The sequence below is a fragment of the Nymphaea colorata genome, chromosome 10 (assembly GCF_008831285.2).
Source record: "Nymphaea colorata isolate Beijing-Zhang1983 chromosome 10, ASM883128v2, whole genome shotgun sequence".
Taxonomy (NCBI): domain Eukaryota; kingdom Viridiplantae; phylum Streptophyta; class Magnoliopsida; order Nymphaeales; family Nymphaeaceae; genus Nymphaea; species Nymphaea colorata.
The window spans coordinates 20,821,391-20,842,889 of record NC_045147.1 but is presented as its reverse complement, the minus strand read 5'-3'; the positions used below and the strand labels follow the sequence as shown (position 1 = coordinate 20,842,889).

Below are 21,499 nucleotides of genomic sequence, written 5' to 3'. Positions count from 1 at the left end.
AAATTCATTTATATATATATATATATATATATATATATATCTATATATATATATATATATCTATATATATATATATATGAGAGCAGTTGTGTAAAAGACCAAAATTTTTTCCCAGCACAGAGCCTCCACTATCACTCATTGATTCGTACATATGCATGTCTGCGACTCTGCAGCTTACAGTTCTTTAGTCAAGTAAAAAATTGCTTTTGGAACTCAAATCCCCAAAATAAAAGAGCAAACAAGCTTGTATTTTTTTTTTCTGTAAACCACAAACGAAGCCGATTTATTTAATCAACCAGGTAAAAGGCACAGATTCTCTATCATAATTAACAATTGGAACAAATATTGCCACTTTGGCACGGGAAAAGGAAACGGAAAAAAAAAAACGGGGAGCAGATTGCCTTGCACGACAGAGATAATGTACATTAGGAATGTAGGGCAGACTTTCTGGGCGTCTGGCACGAAGCGTCAGTCACGCAGGAGCCGGGGGAGATGAAGAAAAGTCTAGCGATGGAGGGGCAGAATGAGCAGGCGGTGATGGAGTTCGAGGTGACGATGGTGCACAGGGTGAAGAAGCAGCAGGAGAAGCTGAAGCAGTACGAGGAGAAGGAGGGGCCGATGGGGAGGCAGAAGATGGTTGACGTGCTGGAGACAAGGCCGTCTCCAGTTCAGACTCAAAGCTGATTGGAGACGCATCCGTTTCTTCTTCTATTTCTTCTTCCAGGTCGACTACATCTTGCAGTTGATGGTATTCCACAATCTCGCGCAGGAACCGATTCTCTCGTGCATGAATGGAGTTCTCATTAGCCAGTCTTGCCTTCTCAGCCAAAAGCGTCTCAAGTTGATACCGGATCTGCAGAATAGGACCATGATCACTGCTAGATCAGCCAGTGTATCACTGAGAGGACCTTAGACAGGAAGAATAACCATATGGTAAAATGAGTTTAAGGAAACATGGATGTTGAATACAGTGCAACTTGATCTACTCCCGACGAATAGAATGCATGGGTCAATGAAAACAAGTTAAACGCACCAAAAGAACAATTAGTTAGCATACAACATAATTTATATTTCAACTGCGCAACTGAGTTCTTCTGCAGTATGGTGTTCTCCATTGTTTTTAAGTAATTACTTAGCATTGACTTGTTCGATCAAATTTATGCAAGAAAATTTCAGTTTCCCATTTTCTCTCTATTTCCTGTTTGCTTTTCTTCCCAAACTGTGTTTTATTCGTTATATCTGTCCACTAGACTGCTGACACAAAGCAAAAAGGAACACAAGTTGTTAAGTTTGTCTGAACTCAGAAGGCGGTCCTAGGGGAAACCATTATAGGTTGTAACAAGGAGTTGAAAAATAGCTGAAGGTAAGTAGGTCCAATATGGACGTCTGGTGGTCCGTGCAGGCTGCAGCTTGTACTTACTCACAGTTTTGGTTTTCTAATACGAAATTCAACCGTGATCCTCTGTAATGTTACCAAGCTTGTTGAGGACAAGTTTCTTACAACCCGCCATGTTTAGAAGAAAATGAACGCACTTAAGTAACACTTACAAGATCATCATCTTCTGGGCTTTCTCCTTTTTCAGTAGCCTCCCGCAAAACCCTGTTTTCCTCCTCTAGTTGGACGCATCGCTCCTTTGCAAATGCCAAATCTGCTTTAGCAGATTTTAGCTCGCGAAGTAGCAACTTGGCTTTTGCAGCCATGGTCGTTGCAACCTACCATAGGACAAAGAAAACCGCCATATTTCAAAGTCAGCCAAACAACAACCTCATCACAACATCAGAAAAGCAAGCAGCACCAAACAATGGCTGATACGGAGAACTTGAGGAAAAAGAGCTTCTATAGAAAATACTATATAAACACGAAAAACAGGGAGCACTTCACACAATCAGTGACCACACACATTTGCCAGCTTACGTCGCGGGATGCCTTCAATTGGGTTTCAAAGTCCCCTTGTGTAGAAGTCACGTTGATGGCAGGCACGCGCAGACCTTTTACATCTGGGTCAGTTGAATGCCGTGTCTGAGCATCATAAGCATTTCCTTTTCTCCTGATATGAAGCTTGCGTGTGTCGGAGATAATATCTGCAGCTTTAGCTTCCATGACAGTAAAACCTTCCTGAGATAAATACAGGCATCTTTGAAGTTAACGCAAGGTGACTTCATAGGCCTTCTTAAACCGGGAACAACTAACGGATCTTTGTCTTTCTCACCCGTTGTATTGGAAGGGAATAAATCTTCTAGAAAAGTCTATATCTGTCTACTGAGTTTGTGGGTTACGTCGTGAATACAGTCAATAATTAGTTCAGAAATTAGAAAATAAAAAAATGAGCTTACTTATGGTAAAATTCATAGGAACTTTAGAAATGACAAGAATAATGTGTAGCAGCACCTTCTTAATCTGATCACATGGTTAACATATTAATAAATTACGATTTGGAAATTAACAAGTATTTTACAACTTACCCCCAAGGCATTTCCAATCGTCCCACCAATATAATTGAGGGAGGTGGTGACGGCATTTAAACCTTTCTGGACTGTAGGATTCTCCATTTTTGGAGGGATCTCAGTAGATTGATGTGACTGATGAAACTGCAATTAAGAAATGCATCATTTAGGAACAACAAAATTCTACGGACAGTATATCATCGTATCATCAAACAAACATCTGTCAAAACCAGCGTTAAAATGCTGAGGAGAAGAAACAGATAAATGGATTTCATACAGACAATAAGACAAGCGTTATTATTCTAAAGCTCCTCACCTGAGTGCCTGTGGAAGCTTCAGAGGTCTGAGGGCCGCCTCTGACGAGTGCTTCAATCTTCTGGGTACCATTTTCTTCATCAAAGATGGTTTTTGCTTTCATAGCAAGAACACCCCAGAATCCAGATGATTTGGATTCCCTGAAGTCACTTAATGATGTGTATTCATATGCTGTAGATGCCTAGACTCAAAAGCATCAATGCTATGCTCTTAGTATGCAATCCAATGCAGGAGCCTAAAAAAACAGCTCTGAAAAGGAAAAGACCAAATTGCATTTGTTGACCACAAGACCTGCAGCACCTATGGCTAAGGTAAGAAAATATTACGGAAAGGAAAAAAGTTGGAAGATGAAACAGTCTCCAGAAGGGCTCACAGATCATTTACAAAATCCGGTGTAAACGCAGAACATGCCATTGAAACGTTGAAAAAGTTATCCAGTTTTGCATCTCAATTGCATTTACGCACCGAGTCACCGGAAAAGCTAAGTCGGGCCACATTTTGTCCACCAGGGTCACATACGTAATTGCACAAACCGACCGTTAAGCCTCGTCATGTTAAATTAAAAATATCAAAGGACAAAGGTTGAGGCATTGTTTTCTGCTTCCCGAGCCCATCATCTTTATCTACAGAAGCGACTCCTATTGTCTCCCAAATCCCAATTGGTAACAGTGTGAATTGTAGTCAATCTGCACCCTCCGAAATTTGTCCACATCTAGCCTCTAGGTCTTGACTTCCATTCGAGTGAGTGTTGTCAAATAATGACGCAGATCATAAGCTTAAAAGCCTTTCATATATTCCCATAATCAATTTAACTGCTATCTTTTGCCATGCATGTTTTCATAATTTTATTTCACTTGCGATATTAAAAAACTTTAGTGCAATTCTTTCTTTTGACTTTTGTTTAGATGGTTTCATATTTTAGATTGCTTAAATTTGAATTATTTTGACTATAGCATGATCCCATTGATCCAAACTGAATATAATAATGTTTGTATTTACTGACGGGTCAGAACCAAATTCTTAACTATGTTTGCACCATATTTTGCAACAAAAAAATTCTTCTTATTGTATGTGATTATAAATTAATGATGGATACACATGCACCCACACATGTAGACATTTAAGTTACCAAGAGACATGAAAAACTAGATCCTGACCTGGAAAATATGACGCCCAAGGATACATTTGAATGGGCAGATAAAGCATCGTGAGACCATCATCTCAGACATCTAGTCATTAGACAAATCATCAGTCCCAAAATATTTCACATCTATGGGTGCGATGGCTTGTACCACATTTTCCAATGAAAAAAGGGATGAAAGTATGATGGAACTGAATGAGGTGAGACATTTTCCCCTATGTTTGATGAGAATCAAACATGGTGTCAGATAGGATTTATTAAAAGACATTCATCAAGCTCACAGAAAACTACCCTAATTACTGCATTTATCTCTTTCTCATTTAGTGTTCAACAGCAAACATGGTGCATGCATCGGTTATGAAAAGACATAGTCCTAAAATTCAAAGTTACCAACCTAATTGAAGTAGGAATATGCAACCATATGGGAAACACATTATGCTAATTCCTTCCCGAGATTGGTTTTACCACACCTTTTATGTGTAAGGTTTTTTTTTTTTTTTATTAAGTATCAAGCAGATGTGGTTTGCATCTTTAAAATAATAAAATTGAAATTAAATTATGTCTGGACATGAAAGAGCACTTTCATAAACAAAACTTCAGACAATTGACCTAAAATCTTATAAAATTTTATTTAGACATCAATAAATATTATTTTTTTTTATATTCATAATGTCTTACATGTAAAGATAATATCCAAAGATCAGGTACGTTCATAAGGATGCTTAAAAAAAGGTTAGTGAAAAATGTTAGATGGGGAGGTGAGGTAATAAAACCAGTCAGGAGTTGAACCCTCACGCACGTGCACCGGGCAGCTGTTAGTGGGGGAATCCCCACTGCAATAGCTATAGAATTTTGTAGATTAACAAAAATGGTGACTATATGAATTCATTTACAAAATGTTCGATCAATTTGATTAATTATTAATAATAAGTCACTTTCAAAATTTACTTTTTTTAATAAAAATACATGTGATTTATATTTTTGGAAAAATAAGTTCGCTGGTAATACTTTATTAACCATTAAGTAAGTTGATTGAACGGTTAATCAGTTGACATAATCCTCACATATATATGATGCAGAAAATTCTATCTGAATTTTCCAGTGATTGCAAGATGCTTATGATGAATGTGATCGTATAGAGATTGTAGAATTAATCCGACCTAAATGTGAGGCCTTGCATGAACAAACGTCAATGATATGGTAATTATCTTCTAAAAAAAGAATTGCAAAACAACACATGTCAAATCTCTTCCCAAAAAACTGTATAGTAGTTATATATATATATATATATATATATATATATATATATATATATATATATATATAAAGAGAGAGAGAAGAATCTTCGATTCTTCTGGCCAGCCCTCACAGCATGCAGCCCAAATGCATCATTGAGTTGGGTGCTGTGAGGCCTGGATGGGTGGATGGCTGGAGAATTTTATATAAATTATATATAAGATGTATACAAATACATATATTATATATTCTTCCCACAATTTTTCCGCAATTACATGTCCCGAAAAACAAAACAAAACGCCAGATTTTGCCACGTCATACACATCATATTCCAAACATCCTTTCTATAAGCAACGCAATTAACTTCCGCATCCTGACAACCTTGACCATCTCTTATTTTCGAATGTATTTTTTTAGCAATTAATGATCATAAAAATACACAAATGGTGGTTGTCATGTAAAATTCTCATGTTCAACTCCACACTCCACAGTGGCTGTGACGCTCCATTTTAAAAAGTTTAGTCTTCTAATTAAGATTGAGAACAATTTTGAGTGACTTATAAGAAGACTATTTAAGTGATTAGTTGACCTGGTTTTTATTGTTTTGAAGTTGAAACTAAAAAACTGCTAAAGAGCCACTTGAGTTCCGCCACACTCAAAGCCCAAACCAAATGTGAGAGTGGAACAGGTAATTACAGTGGCCACGAGTACAATGGAACAGCTTAAGTTCTAAAGTTCGTTCTCTATTTACCAGCCTAATAAATAGAGGCCAAATGTTCCGCTGTATAAATCTCATGTCATTTTGCCGGCCATTCACCGTATCTGCGGCATGACAACATAACGTCAAACGTTAAATGTCGTAAAAATATTCCATTCTGCAATCTGGTTTGGCAGTTCTAGGTAAAGATCGCATTTCAACTCTAGAAGAGCGAATACTTGAGGCAAAGTGTTGAACACAATAAAAATTCCTCAAAAGCAAATGACAGAGAGGGGAAAAGAAGTTTGGCAACTGATGCATACTCCAAATGCCCTTGATAAAATAATACACGTAGGAATGAATCTACGCACAAATATGCATTTATCTACTTACGGGATCCGATACAGTCGGATGCGCACTTTTATAAAAAGGAGCATCTGATGCAAGAAAGAAAACGAGAAAGGAAAAGTGTCAACCTATCACAAAATCAAACAATCAATACGCTGCCCTCGAAATGAAAAAGGATAATCAGTTGTAGCCGGGAATGGCGCTTAATTGCGTATAGTAGGTGCAGCATCTACGACAAGATCATCTAAATTGTCTCAATGAGAAGAAAAGACATAATCAGGTCTGCCAATGCACGATCCAAACAACCAATCTATACGAGAGCAAGAAATGGCATGAGAGGAGAGCCGAACGCATTCTATCTGCTTCAAACTTGTCATGATTCACAACAAAACCACCGCGAGATTTAAGTTTTCCATTTTATCATTCCAAGAACGAATAAGAAACTCGGTTCATATCCGGCTCCTTATAACAATCGGACGTAACTCCAGCTTTCCCGCCAAAACTCGTCAAAGACCGGACGCACTTCATCGAAAACCGGCTACATCCACGCGTTCACTAAAAAATCCCAGCCGATTACACCGGAAACCATGCAAAAGACCACGACTCAACACAGAAGAACGAAACGAAAGGGATAACTGACCTGCTGCATTTCGGTCGCCCTATGCTCCGGCGAGTCCCTGTAACTCGAGGAAAGGACGGACCCTCCATGGGCCGACGATAAAGACAAGCCCCGGCGCAGGGCCGACGCTCGGATCGCCGCCGCGGCCAACGATGAACCATCTTCTCCAGTGGGCGACGACGGAGGGTCATCCGCGAACGTTGGATACGATTTCGCGGAGTGCCTTCTCCGATACGCCATCCCTGGAGACGACGACGCCGGAGAATTTCAGAGAGAGAGAGAGAGAGAGACTGAGAGAGGAACAAAAAATACGCAACAAATAACAAATTCTGTTTATACCAACCGAGGGGGCTCGTACGTAAATAGGATGAACAAAAAGAATATGAAATGACGAAAATGCAATTGATTCTGTGGTCAAGGACATAACAGGGACTCCCTCGTTCCGTCCTCTACGACCTCTTCGGAAGAACGTCCCGAACGTCGAAAAACTGAAACAAATCCGGGAATCTTGGTGATTTCCACCTTCTAAAGACGACAGCGAAGAACACGGCAGAGACTTGGCAACACGGTAGAACCCAGGGGCTTTTCGGTCATTGAAAAATCAAGTCGATCCTGCGGAACAGTTTCGCGCGCTATCGCGTTGTCCGGGGGGAGAGCCTCGTTGTGGTCGTCCACGTTCGGGTCGGACCCGACTTTGATAGGGTCTGGATAAAGATCCGGAACCAGATGCACCGACCATCCCTGGCTGGGTTGTCAACCGTATTAATAATCAGATAATACGGTATGGCTTAGGTTTTCTCTTACTCGAATAGTCGGTTCCGGTAATAGTTACATCTATCCGGATCCAATCCCTTAGGACCCGTTTTATGGCCACAGGCAAAAAAAATTAAGAATTTTTTTTGCCTAAAAAGAATTTTCTTGAATAGAATTTTCTTGAATAGGGTGGAAGTGGACTTATTTTCTTCATTCCCAATTCATCTTGTGTTTAATGGTCAGGATAAATTTTTCCAGACTTCTTTTTCTACTGTTTGATTGACCTGCATAATAAACCTGGAAAAATAGCGAAGAATGTTTTGTGTTTTGTGTTTATGATGACCATCTAAAGGTGCAATTTAATGGTTGGGATATTTTTTTATTTTATAGTTGCTGATGTTCCATGTATTTATCCACCGAGTTCAATTTTTTCTCTACTTTCCTGTGCAAGCAAGTGAATAGGCACAATTCCCCGACAAATACGTCATAGTGGGTCAGGTTGGCGGGCTGGTGAGAGGTCTGTTTTTACTATTGTGAGCGTTGCTTTTTTAAGCTGCAATTTGTGGCACTTTAGTTGATAGGTGTACTACTAGTCCACCAAAATCCTGACGCAGCCTTAAACTTTGAGGACGACACAAAGAAGAGGGGCTTCAACTCTTCTTCGAATAGCATCCACTCACCCAAAGCGAATATGTCAAACAATGGGTGCATGAACATCAAACTTCTTTCATTTGATAACTTGCAACTAGAATCTCCTTTTTTATGGTTGAGTTCCTGAACCACTCCATATTACCTCAGGCACCTCAACTCTTGCACATTACCTCAGTTAGATTTAGGTGTGGTATATTTTTTTAACTAATGAGAGGACCCATATACTTTATTTAATTCAGATCCATGAAATAACTTTCTATGATATCTTTCTTTGTTAGACGATACAAGAGAGAAGAAAAAATGAACTTGTTGATATTGAGATATTCATATTGAGAGCTAAAAAAACCCAAAAGGACTGACGACCAAGGTGGTTTTCCAACATTATAAGGTGAATCCAGTTGATGCCACTTTTTTAGTAAGCTCATAGGATTGATGTATCTCTTAAAAGGCACTTGTGAAGAAGAACATTTTGTTCATTGATTGGCAAAATTTTGAATCTTAAGCTCTATTGGTTTGGCCTAGGAGGTTGGCAAGACTCTAAGCAACGATATGCGACAATTCGAGCACTTTAAGCTTGCTTAGTCACTTTGATTAGTGGCCAACCACAGTTTCCTTTTTAGATTAAGAGTGTCCATTAAGAAAACAATTGGGGAAGGAGCCAAGATTTTCTTCAGAGGTGAGCCAAATGGGGGCTCGGTTTTGTGGGTTGGATTTGGGTAGGGTCAAACTTAATTCACACTAAAAAAACACATAGAAACAAAAAAAAAAATCAAATTTTACACTATATATATATTTTTTTCATTTGGTTGGGGTGGAACCCTCTTGTATATATATGTTCAAATAGCAATCTGGTGGTGTGGATCTCTGATGCAAAGCCAAAAAAAATTACCGAACCACCGAGTCCTAGAACAAGGTTAAGTTTGCTTGATTCGGATCTTGAGTTGATTATAGTGTATCAGATTGAGAATCAGGTCAGACTTAAACACTCATAAACTGGTTTGCCATGCAAAACATGAGGTTCAACTTCTGTATTTCTCCCACTTACTAGCACAACGAAGTATATATATATATATATCTTTGATTGTTATGCTGCAGTGCTTTAATCGTAACTGGGTTCTCTATTTTGAGCAAGGAGGACACAAACTTCTTATATCTGCTCATTTTAACTTTGTCCACTTGCATTAAAAAGATAAAAAAGAAAAATCTTTTTAAACAAAAAACTTATAATATCTTAATCCCTTTATAAGCATTGGTATGAGACAAAATGGACGCGGATGTCAAATCGTGATCAATAATGGCAAAAACAAGCTTCTCATGTGTTTTAAATCAACACCATCTGCAACTTTCATTACATCATCGCCTCCGGTCGATAGCAGGTAGTCAGGAAACAGTAGTTTTCAACCAGCAATTGACGCCTGTCGATCGGCTTTGCCTCACGAGCTGCGTTATTCCCCAAGCGCGCAGACTGGTGGCAAAAAGAAACAGTAGTAAAAGGCGCTCACTGCCTGTGAAAATGCGGACAGTAAGGTCATTTTGGAACGAACAGATCATTTATCATAAAGGGAAAGTGTCCGGTGAACAGTTCAGGTCAAAGCAGAACATGGCTACTGCGTCCAACGCTTTTTCTTGATGGACTGGTAAGGGATGGTGACTGAGGCTTGGATTCAGACTCTCAGAGATGAATTAACCCTTGAGTCTGCCTTTGGAAGGCCGGCTCTTTAGTGGGTTCCTTTCAAAAAAGCTTGAGTCACCGGCAGAAGAAATTGTCATGTTCGAGATTGAACACTAATCATCCCAAATGCGTGAAAAACTTTGTTGGTTTAATATGTAAATCTCCAATTTAGTGTTTCCGTGGGTTTTCTCTGTCTCTCTCTTTTTATATATAGTTTTCTGAACACTGATTCTAGTTAAACCAAACATTCAAGGACGTCAAATTACGACGTCCGAGATCAACTTCTCATTTTTCTCTTCCTCTCTTTTTCCGGACACCGGTGGTGCCTGTCGGGTTGGCCGGCGATGCCCGACGGCCGAGGACAGTGAACACAGCCATGACTGCATTTTGTGGAGTTGCTCTGATGTTTCAAAAAGAAGGCTCAAAACCCGTGAAGCTTGATTTTGCAATCCTCAAAGCAAAATGAGGAAGGTGGCGATTCAAAAGGCTGAGAAGTGTTCTTCGAAAATGGAAATCCAATCCCACTTGGCAGCTAGCACATAATGATGGCCACACTCGACAATTCTTCGCTTATTTTTTGAAGACCACACCCACCTCAAAAGCACTCGTTTACACACCCTCAAAGGCCGTTCGTCATTTCCCCATCGCTTTGGAAAAAGGTCAGTACAGACTCATAGGTATGAGTTTGGGTACGGTATGATGAGGTGGGTATGAGATGGTATTTAAAGAAACACCGATGCGGTAGACTATATATTATATATAACAATAATCAGTAAAAATTCTCAAAATTATAGAAAAATGTAGAATCTAAGTGGAAGGAAATAAAAATTGGAAAAATTAAAACTTAAGTTGCCCTTGAATGCACGTATGTGTTGCCCTCAAAAAGCGAGTGAAAATTTCTGCCAAACATGGTACTGACTTTAGGTTGAGCCGTCAAAGTTCATATATACGGGAGAATGTGATTTGGTTTCTCTTTACTGCTTGCTTTCTCTCACGTTCTTTCACCTTTTTTTTTCTCTTTGTTCTTCCTTTGTTCTCCCCAGCCCGATTAATTTCTTCAAAATACGAGTCTCAAATGGAATTGGTTATAATGATACTTTACATGTATAGGGTTTATGCAATACATGTATTAAGTAAATATGGGACCACTTGTTTATTAACTATCTGTTCAATTTTGTTTATGATATATAAGGTGCCACTTTTAACGTTGTTTTTCAAAGTAAAAAAAATATAAGCTGCTCTTCACTTATAATAACCAACTTTTTTCATTAACGAAGAAATCTTTGGACGGCTGGATGCCTTCAATGAATTAGTTAATTAGATGTACATCAGAAGAACTAATAGAATTACTCAATTGATCATATTCATCATACATACAGGCATAATATATATACATATTTATATTTATATGCTGTCTCAACTTGCAACACAAAAAGACAGAATTTGCAGCAATAAATTTCGAGAAACATATCTATCCATATCTTAGCAAGATGCTGCAAATTGCAACCCAATAAATGGGAATTTGCTGCAATAAATTGCAAGAAACGACTCTCTCTCATGCAAAGAGATGACCATAACGATCATTGCAAGGAGCAATGAATGAAAGACGACAGTGGAGCTACAATCATGGAAGAGCTGATCGGCAACAAAACGTTGACGTGGTTCAACGTCCATAAATGCGTACGTGAATCCTCCATGAGAAGGCAGGCACTTTTTCCTTTGCTTTTTGTTTTTTTATGCCAGTGGGAGTCTACTTATGGCAAGGATCAACAAGATGCAACCAGAGGGAAGTAGAGAGAAGGAGGACATCCAAATATTGGAAGGAACCCATCAATGTTTTGTGTTCATCTGGTGGTTGAAGGAGGAAAGCACACCTGCTGTTGTACAAACCATCTTTCTCCGATGCTTTTCCGAAACCTTAAAAGATTTGTCTCTTTTACTAATGTAACAATTAATTTGCCGGTAACTTCAAGATGTGGCATCCTTGTTCATATACAGACGGGTTTCTTAAGCTTATCGAATTATGTTAGCCTTAGCCAGAGCTATGACCAAACTCGAGAAACTAAGAGCAGCACTAACTGGTTTTATGGGCACCATTATTTGTCTTTTATATAGAAGTCTTGTTTTGTTAAATATTAGCTACAGTCAAGTTGAAACGAGGCATTGTTAAATTTTGATTATGTTCCTTTAGGGATGACACTCTATGTGAGAGTCTCATTTGAATAAATTCATGAAACGTTAATGTTTCATGAATCTAACTTAATCCAAGACACTCACAGAGTCTACTGTCAAACGACCTCACAAGGTCCCAAACACTGGGGCAAATTGATAAAACAATTTTTAAAATGTTCAATTAATCAGCCTCAATCTTTGTGCCATACTCATGAAATAGCTATATACATAGCACTCAAATGCTTCTATATACTCATTTAAGTAAAGAAACATAACGATGCCCCGTAGGAGTGAAAACTAGTTCTCTTAACAAATCATCAATTCTTCAATTTCACGACATTAACCAATGAACTGAGTTGGATTTTGAATTATTCTAGCCTTTACAAGCATCACAGCATAAAGAGAAAAAAAATACGTGATTTATCTTATTCGAAGAGTGCTGGCTCTGAGTAAGGAGCTGTGTATGGATGTTCACATTTAACAGTTAAAGCCACCCACTAGCTGGTGCATGCTACTGAGTGATCGCTCTCTTCACTTGATCAGGAGATCCTGCAAAAACTTGCCCCCGACAGAGAAAACAGCAGTTCAGCTCAACCGATGGACGCAACGGCAAGTTGGCCGAAAGATGTGGAGAACTTCAAAATTGACGTCTCTGTTGAAAAAGAGAGCATCGCCAACCTAGCTTCTTGGTCACAATCGACAACCACAGAAGGTCAGAGCCAGGCTGGAGGTCATTCGTCGGGTGGCTGAAGAAGATTCAAGCATAAACATCCAATCCAAGCCAGTAAGCGGATTTCTCTCTCTCTCTCTCTCTCTCTCTCTCTCTATATATATATATATATATATATATATATATATATATATTAAAAGAAAGCGAGAGAGGACGTGAAATCCACCATTTCCACCTCCCTCCAATACAAGATGTATTGCATCCAGGGTGGATTATACACACCTCCCCATGCATTGTATCGGACTAAAGGATTTCTCAAAATCTGATTGAATCAAATTTTACGCCATCTAGTAGGCAAAAGAGACCGACATTTGAATGGCATGCTACTTTTGAGAATTAGAAACAATATCCTCCGTTTCACATTGTTATGCTCACACTTGACAAGACAACACAGACAAAGACGAACCAGAGAGAAAGAGAGAGGGTTTAAAGTGTTGTGAAGGAAATGAAAGCAAAAATTTAACAGGAAAACGGAACGCCAACAGATGGCTGGAAGAGAGAGGAAACAAACGCATGCATGGGGGGGAGGGGGGAGAGAGAGAGGCCAACGCGTTTGGAGATGAATAAACGAAAGTTCAAAGTTCAAACACCAAAACCGTAACGAACATTTCTAAGAACCAAAAAACGATCGAAGGGAGGCAACGTCCTAAAGAATTGCACAGGGGAAATCTACAAACAGAAAAGAAGAAAAAGGAAATAAAACAAGGGGTTTCTCCCAAGCGCTAAGACGAAACTAAGAGAAACCACAAAAATTAAAGGAAGTACAGAAAATACACATAAAATATACAGTTGAGCGCTAAACCAGGAAGGAAATTCATCTGAGGACCAGAAAATGATTTCCATTTAAAGGAAAACCCTGACATACACTTGCACGACTGGCATACGCCGCATTCCAAACAAGGAAAAACAGTAAAGAATAGAAGAAGAGGAAAAAGGAAAAAGAACAAAAGCAAAAGAGAAATGGAGTTTCCCGCCCGTTGGTGGTGGATGCTGAGGCCCAAGGAAACAAAGCAGACAGAGCGAAGGAATTTCTCATTTATTTTAATCGTGACCGTGAGAAAATCCGTGCTCGTGGATCTTGTAATATTAAAATGGGGAGAGAGAGAGAGAGGGTGGGGAGGGGGCAGACTGTAAAGGAATCGGTGCAAAAGCAATAAAGAATGAGTTTTAACCTGTCTTTTCCTGTATGGGAAGGCACCAAGCGAGAGAGAGAGAGAGGGTCCTTTTTCTTAATGGGGATGGTGAGGTACGATTGTTGTTTCAAAATTCTTCACAGAAATATTAACGATAGATGGCAGTTTGAGTGACTGAGAAGAATGGAAGAGGAAAAAAAAGCTCGGTGATTTGTTGCAAAACAGCTGCCATAATCTCGACCTGAAGAAGGTAGAAAGAAATTGGTAGCGATAGATGAGGAAGCTTAAAGCATATGTGGGGTGTTCTGGTGCTCTCCGTCGCCGTCGCCATCGCCAACTCGTAATCACGGGGAAGGAACCGGACATTTGAAATGTTCAGAGAGAGATCAGTTGTGACCCCAAGTGGAGACTGTTGATTTTCTTTTTCATATCTGGAGGAACAGCAGAAACAGAAGAGAGAGAGAGAGAGAGAGAGAGAGAGAGAGAGAGAAGGGTAGCCTGAATTTGTCAAGAAGATTGCAGTAGTCTGATCACATTCATACGGAACAAATAGTAATCCCCAGTACCTACGCCATTATAGGCTATCAGACTCGTTTCTTTGAGAGAGACAAAGAGAGATGGGTTTTGGCCTTACAGCCTGAAATTTCAGACACACAATCATCCGAATATATGCATCAGCAAAACAGACAAAGTTTTAGTTCCAGTCCCTGCACCACAAGGACTCCACATTCTCCCACATACAGAGAAAGAGAAAGGAAAGCACCATGGACATTTAAGAAAGGTTACCAACCAACCTGAAAAAAGAACACAGAAAAAAGAGTATGAGAGAGAGAGAGAGAGAGAGAGAGAGAGGGAGGGAGCTCCCTTCAGTCCAAGTATGGTGAGCACGGGATGAAATTTATCTCCCGCATCATTCACACAATCACCGAGCAGTGCACCACCCTCCAATATCTTCCCATCCCCTTCTCGTTTTCCCTTCCTTTATTTTTACTGCTGCTGCTACCTGCTCGGCATTTGAATGAATGAGTCGGCAGATAATTCGATCCCCCTGCCATCCATGAGTGGACTGAAGAGAGCTCCCTTAAATCCATCAATACTTTGTTGAAAGACATCAAAATCAAGCATTTCATTCACTCGGACACAGCGTTTAATGGAAGAAAGCAAAGTTTTCCCATTCCCCATGATGTCATTACCCAGCATTCTTCCTCCCTCCTTCAGTCAGACAATGCCCATCGGTTTCTTTGTTTTTCTGTGATAATCAACCCACTCACCGTATGATCCTTTTGATCCAAGGGTCAGAAAACAACGTTCACCCCAAATTCCTCGTGTTCAGAACTGAAAGTAATTATCCTTGAGAACAGAAGATTATTTTCTTGCGGACTTAATCGCCAAGAAAATGAAGCAAGGCAAATAAATACACATCAGAAAACCATGTCAAACATCATGCATTAGCATTAACATCTAAACCGCCACCATCATAAACATGATGTATGATATTACATCAACCTTCCTTCATGATCATCCTCGTCTAAACCATCCCATCATAAAACTGATAAATGATATTTACATGGATCTTTCTGTATCATCATTTTAAAAACCAAATACCAACCATGGGAAGACGGCATCATATCAATAAATTATACAAAACAAACAGGCATATAAGAGTCTCGGATCAACCAGGAACCTCGAGAAGCAACACCACATACAAAGATCAACTTGACTAAACAGACTTCACATACAGCCATCACAAGCACCATGTTTTGAACATTCAAGACATATTCTGGATGCCCAAAATCACTTAACCATGAAGTTGATCACAAAAATTCCCAAAAATTTCCTAAAACAACAGAAACAAGCGTAACCTGTGTGCTGTGCATTGTTCTGTTGATGCTATTACTACAAAATTAACGCATAAAATATCTTTAGTTAGCTCCTCCCCTTGGGACAATTCATTATATTCATGTACAAGAAAAACCCTTATCAAACAAAGTAGAATGCCAGTGATTTAGCTAGACTTTGGTAAGTTGCCATAGCATTGGGTTGAATCAAACAAATAAGACCAGAATGCGAAAAAGAAAATCACTGGTACATATCATAATATCAACTTTCTGAGGTTCTCTCGTCTCTCCTTTTAGCAGAAACACCCTCAATATTTTGCCCCACGCAAGAGTTAATTAGAAACCATGAACCGCCATCAAATCTGTGCTCATAAAACTAGCAATAGCAACATAACAATCATTCTAATACATCTCAATGATCTATAACTCAGCTCCATTCTGAAGCATCCATGAATCTACAATGGAGATCCATGAAGGCTGTCGGAGAAACGAATCCCGAATCCCTTTCTGAGAACAGCCATCGTACACGTAGAAACTGTCCACCTTTAACTCACAAACTAAATCCACGTAAAACCCATATCCTTCAAGCCACAAAGTCTAAACACATGAGAGAGAGAGAGAAAAGACCCCTCTTCCAGATCTCTCTCAGCCTCTGTCCCTCTCGCTCTAAAGCCAAACCCCATCAAAAACCTAGCAAAAACAAAATGAACAGGAATAACATACCCTGAAAAGGCAATGAAGGAAAAGTAAAAATAGCACCCACATCCACATCTTTTCCATCTTCAGAACTCCATGGTTTTCCACTTCTGCAGACCCTGATCCTCCCTCTCTTTCCCCTACCAAACCAGTGAAGGGCAAGGCAGATGACTCCCCCTCACCCACAAGACAAGATGAGAAAAAAATTTTTTTAAAAAAAACGCAGTGCCACAAAGGAAATAAGGACAGGGCTACATAAATCTATAGGAGATGAGATCATATTTCATGCAATTATCCTAAATAAACTAGGTGGGAAACAAAAGCTAAGTCGCTTTCACATGGAAATCAGGGTGAGTTTTTTTCACAGGCAGAAAGTGACTGAAGAGAGAGAAAGCTAGAGGGTCGGCGAGAGAGGGAGAGAGAGAGAAGGAGCGTCCAGCAGATCTAGGAAGAATATGAACTACTCGTTGTAAAAAAACGCAAATAGATAAACAAATCGACGACGAACAAAGGGTTCATTTACTAAATGAACAGAAGGGAGACAGAGAGGGGGACTGAGAGAGGGAAGTGGGAGGACCTAACGCTCCTGACTAGGAGCAGCGCTTCCCTTCTTACTATTTAAGACAAAAATCTATGTGCTGTCATGGTAAAAGCTTAGTGTTAACGTGCGATGTGATTGGTCGGTCTCATTTACCAAATTGCCCTTAGCGGTTGGGAATAGGTAAAATGACATCTATATCATCATGAATCCATGCGGATTATGAGTTCAATCGTGCAACGTCCTCATGAAAATATTTGCTGAAGAACTGGCTAATAGACTTTGGAAAGATGGATTTTTATGTCACAACTTGTGCATCAGGTTGAACTAAAGACTAACAGTTAATAATTTTTACGGTCCTCTTATGCACATATTTTATGAACCTCATGTATAAAAGGGTCAAATTACATGCTTATAACCACTCAACCGCGACACCTGCAGTTTAACTCATGTGAAAAAATACAACTTCACATAGAGCAACATAAGTCTGGCATACTCAATTTAGTTATGTGCATTGGGAGAGCTAGAAATTTTAGTTGCACGGTACTAATTTAGTAACTTAATGTTTTTAAGCGTACCAATATGTATATCAACAATTAGATATATAAAAACATTAATGAAAAAATAAATATACTTTGTGAGACTGGCTTGAGCAACTGCCCTCACCAGAGACCATGTGGCTTCCTCACTTTGTGTGTGTGTGTGTACGCGCCATTGGATACAGTTATAGTAGGTCACCATGGCCAATGCAGATTCCAGCATAGGTGCACTTCTTCAAAACACCACTCGAATGTTGGCCGTAGTATATGATAAGTTTCCATTTCAGATATTTGAGACGTTCACTTTTTATGTTATCACAAAAAGAGTGACTGATATACAAGTTGAAGTTGAAGCATAACAAGAGACATCAAAAGCTAGCCTAGTATCTTGTAAGGATGAAGGAAGTGTAGGGGCTTCAGTCTTCTTGTTGGGCACTAGAATTAAATGTTCTTCCTACTCACCTAACAAAAGTTATGCAACCCACAAGTTAACGATAAAATATAAACATGACAGAGGTTCCACACTCTAGCAAGTTAATTTTCCAGTTCATTAATATAGTTTTATTTGGCCTGTACGGCTTATGGGGTGGACAATTGGAAATTAAGGTTATGTAAAAGCCTGGCTAATCGCAGTTTTGTCCGTAACTCCAAAAGCAGAGGTGATTCTATTTTATATTCTGCAAGAGAAATATTCTCCAGAAATTAACAGTATATATAAGATCATATAAGAGCGTTCTATAGTAAAAAAATATTGTCCTTTGACCATCCCATTCCAGTCAGGCGTTTGATTCGATTGCACGCCTTTGCCCATCCACCAAAATAGTACCATTTGAAGATCAGGTCTTTCTGCTGTATATTCAAGCATGCATGATTGCTGTGCATCGCAGGCAAATTTTCCCCTTACTTTTGCAGACAATATGTGGTCATGTGAGGGTCACTGTTTGCTCCAGTCTCAGGTTCTGCCCTCATGGAGATCAGTATATGGGTGGTCATATTCTTTAGTACAACTATCACTGACATCGTGTAGGCATATGGTCAGTGAATTATTGGTCCCCTTGGTTAGTCTTGGAACATGATATTTAAAAATTTTGTAAACAAAAAAGCATATTGCTTACTGCAATCTCTTTCTATAAGTTCAAAACTTCTTCGGGTGCAGCTCACGTCAACTTAACATCATTGAAGGCATCGTTTTCAAAGACACATTAGCGGCGGCTCTGCTACTGAAAATGGTGTCTGACATGCTCTTTCTTCAACATGCAGAAGGGCACTGATATGAGGAACACAATCTTGTCATTTCTCGAGTGTGTTTGATAGATTAAGATCTTAAATCAAGCACATCGGATCTTATATTAGAGGCTATCAAATGCCCTTTAATCTAATGAAACACTAAAGATAAAATCGGCCTTGCACACATATAAAATTCATATTTTTTGTCACATGTTTGCGTCTCTCAGCAATGCCATATTCAGTCAGTTGTATTGCTAAAGTTGAATAGGACTTTTACTTACGATAGTCACGTAGAGTAGAAGGACTTGATTTTTATTCAACATGGTTTTCATTGTAAATCGGATTGTGGAATTCAGTAAGAAAATCTGAATCTAAGTACTTTATCAAACTCGCATTTAGCGAGAATCTGACACTTTTGGAAATCGGCCAATTTCATGCAGAGATTCAAAGTCCACTTTTGGATCTTGTAGATCAAAATCAGAATCCATCGAATACATCTACGCCATAAGCTTGCGATCGGTTTGATCCCCACCGTCCAATGTATTTTTTGTTCTTTGGAATCTTGAATTATCTAGAGAGAAAAAATTCCAGCTTTCAGGTTCCAAAACCGAGTATGCCTACACTTTGTTATTTGGAATCTTGGATTATATATAGAGAGAGAATTCCAGTTTTCAGGTTCAGAAAACCGAGCCATTGACTGGGCGGGGCTGGAATCGGATCACGGCAGTTCCGAGTCAGATGCTAGTAACACCAGCGAGAGAAATGGCTGCTTGTGACATTTTAGTAATTAAGGGTCAGATAGGGGTCGATTTTAAGGAAGAAGGGGCGGGAAGGAAGGAGCTGAGTGTCAATTTATCCGTCAACTTTCAGATTCCGAAAAAGTCGCCGCGCAGGGGGCGGTCGCCGTACTCAGAGCGCCAAGTCCGAGGGTGTACACCGAGTACTCGGCAAAAGATCGGCTGGCCAGTGCAGGGGAGATGGGCAGCACTCTTCAGAGCTCCCAGCGGTCAAACCGCAGCAGAGGCCACCAGAATCAGGTGAACAGACGGACGTGATCTTAAGATAAAATGACAACTTTACCCACCATTGAGCCTTTTTCTTAGCGGTCTTGGTTTCGAGGGTAATCTTGTCATCTGCTCATTGACCGCAGTCAAGACCGTACACTTTCTCGGGTTCGATTCTCCACTGTTGAGCCTGTGACCCAATTCTGCTGCCAGCACTCTCGGCGTCTTCTCAGTTAACCCAGAGTCCTAGACTTTAACCATAAATTCTCTCTCTCTCTCTCTCTCTCTCTCTCTCTCTCTCTCTCTATATATATATATATATATATATATATATATATATATATATATATATATATATATATATATATATATATATATATGTAAAAAATCGATTTTTTGCAGGAAGACAATTTTGGTTTTTTAAGAGATGTGTTTTTCCAAGGTTGGAAAACCACATTTAAACTAACACAATATTTTATTTAATTTATTTTTCATACTAGATTTCCCGTAAGATTGTCTGTCCACGATTAAATTGCACTGCTAACAAATTTTCCATGCATTTTAAGTGGTTTGATTTTGATATTCTCATTTTCTTTCTTTTCTCACTATACAAAAAAAGAAACGAGAACCAGCTGACTTCTACAAAGGAACACAATGGTAATTGTAAAATATTTTTTAGATAAAAATATTTTAAAGCATACATTTTGGATTATTTTGCAAAGGGTAGTTAGGAAGTTTGTTTATCTAAAATATTAACTTTTGATTTTTTTTAGTTTGATTCATGTGGGTGTAATACCTTTGTGTCTTAATACGTAGAAAGGAGTACTTATATTGAAGGGTACACTGGTGCTATTAGTGGCAAAACCAAAAAGTTTTAGTTAAAGGGCATTGATTCATTTTATTATTGTAATGGGTTACAAGACATTGGCATCGATTTGGTGTCGGCACCTCATATGACTAGGCCTAAGTCCAATACATGGTATACAAAGGTTTACACAGGCTGGGGTGGGCAGTTGCCCGCACCAGTTTTTTATAGTACTGCCCACCCCAGCTTCTTGTAGCTCTACTATAGGCTGCTATTGTTGATGAGTGGGGTTAGAGAAATTTCCAATCTCTTTTCCAAACGGTAGGTTGTTGCGTTTGGATGAAATCATCAAACAATTACCAATGAAAAGCTGCTTGGGAAACCATCAAACATTAATATCGTGGTATGAAAGCCAGGTTTTATAGAAACTTGTTTGTTTCTTTATGAGTTCTTGAAACTTGGTTGGAGTGATAAAAGATAAAAACAACGCTTAGGAAGATGGGGGCCGACATGTTATCAACACCATTTTTGAAAAGTTGGCTTCGTCGATAAAGTTTCCACCATCTTCCAAGATCTACACAAGAAGCTTGGCAATTTTATCAAATTAGCAATGAAGGATGGTCCACTCGATGCTTGGTCGGGCCAATTGGAGCCAGCGAGGTCCCTCCATCCAGTGGCTATGTTCCATCCTTTTCAATTTTGGTCACGAAATCTCCGGAAAATCCTCTTTGTTGGGACCCATAATTTCAACCTTTTCCTGGTCAAGTGGCCCACGTGTTGCGGCTGGCTTGAACGAAGCTGGTTGAATCTTCAATGACCTTCATGCTATAATCACTAAGGGCGTGTTTGTAGAGCGAAGAATTCACTGTAAAAATGGCTTTTTGTTCCTTGTTTTTGAAAAAATTGATGCTTCAAACAAACACGGGAAACGAATTTCCGG

General features: G+C 39.2%; 1 protein-coding gene across 1 annotated transcript; it reads right to left on the bottom strand.

Annotated features, from left to right (window-relative positions):
• Positions 1-311: 311 nt before the first annotated feature.
• LOC116262282 (uncharacterized) lies at positions 312-7,102 on the bottom strand. The gene is made up of 6 exons (XM_031641504.2): positions 6,823-7,102; positions 2,762-2,941; positions 2,464-2,589; positions 1,916-2,116; positions 1,549-1,713; positions 312-853 (listed from the first exon to the last, which is right to left on the bottom strand). Exons 1-6 carry the CDS (start codon positions 7,039-7,041, stop codon positions 473-475), a joined length of 1,272 nt encoding a protein of 423 aa, XP_031497364.1. The 5' UTR covers positions 7,042-7,102; the 3' UTR covers positions 312-472.
• Between the last annotated feature and the right edge of the window lie 14,397 nt (positions 7,103-21,499).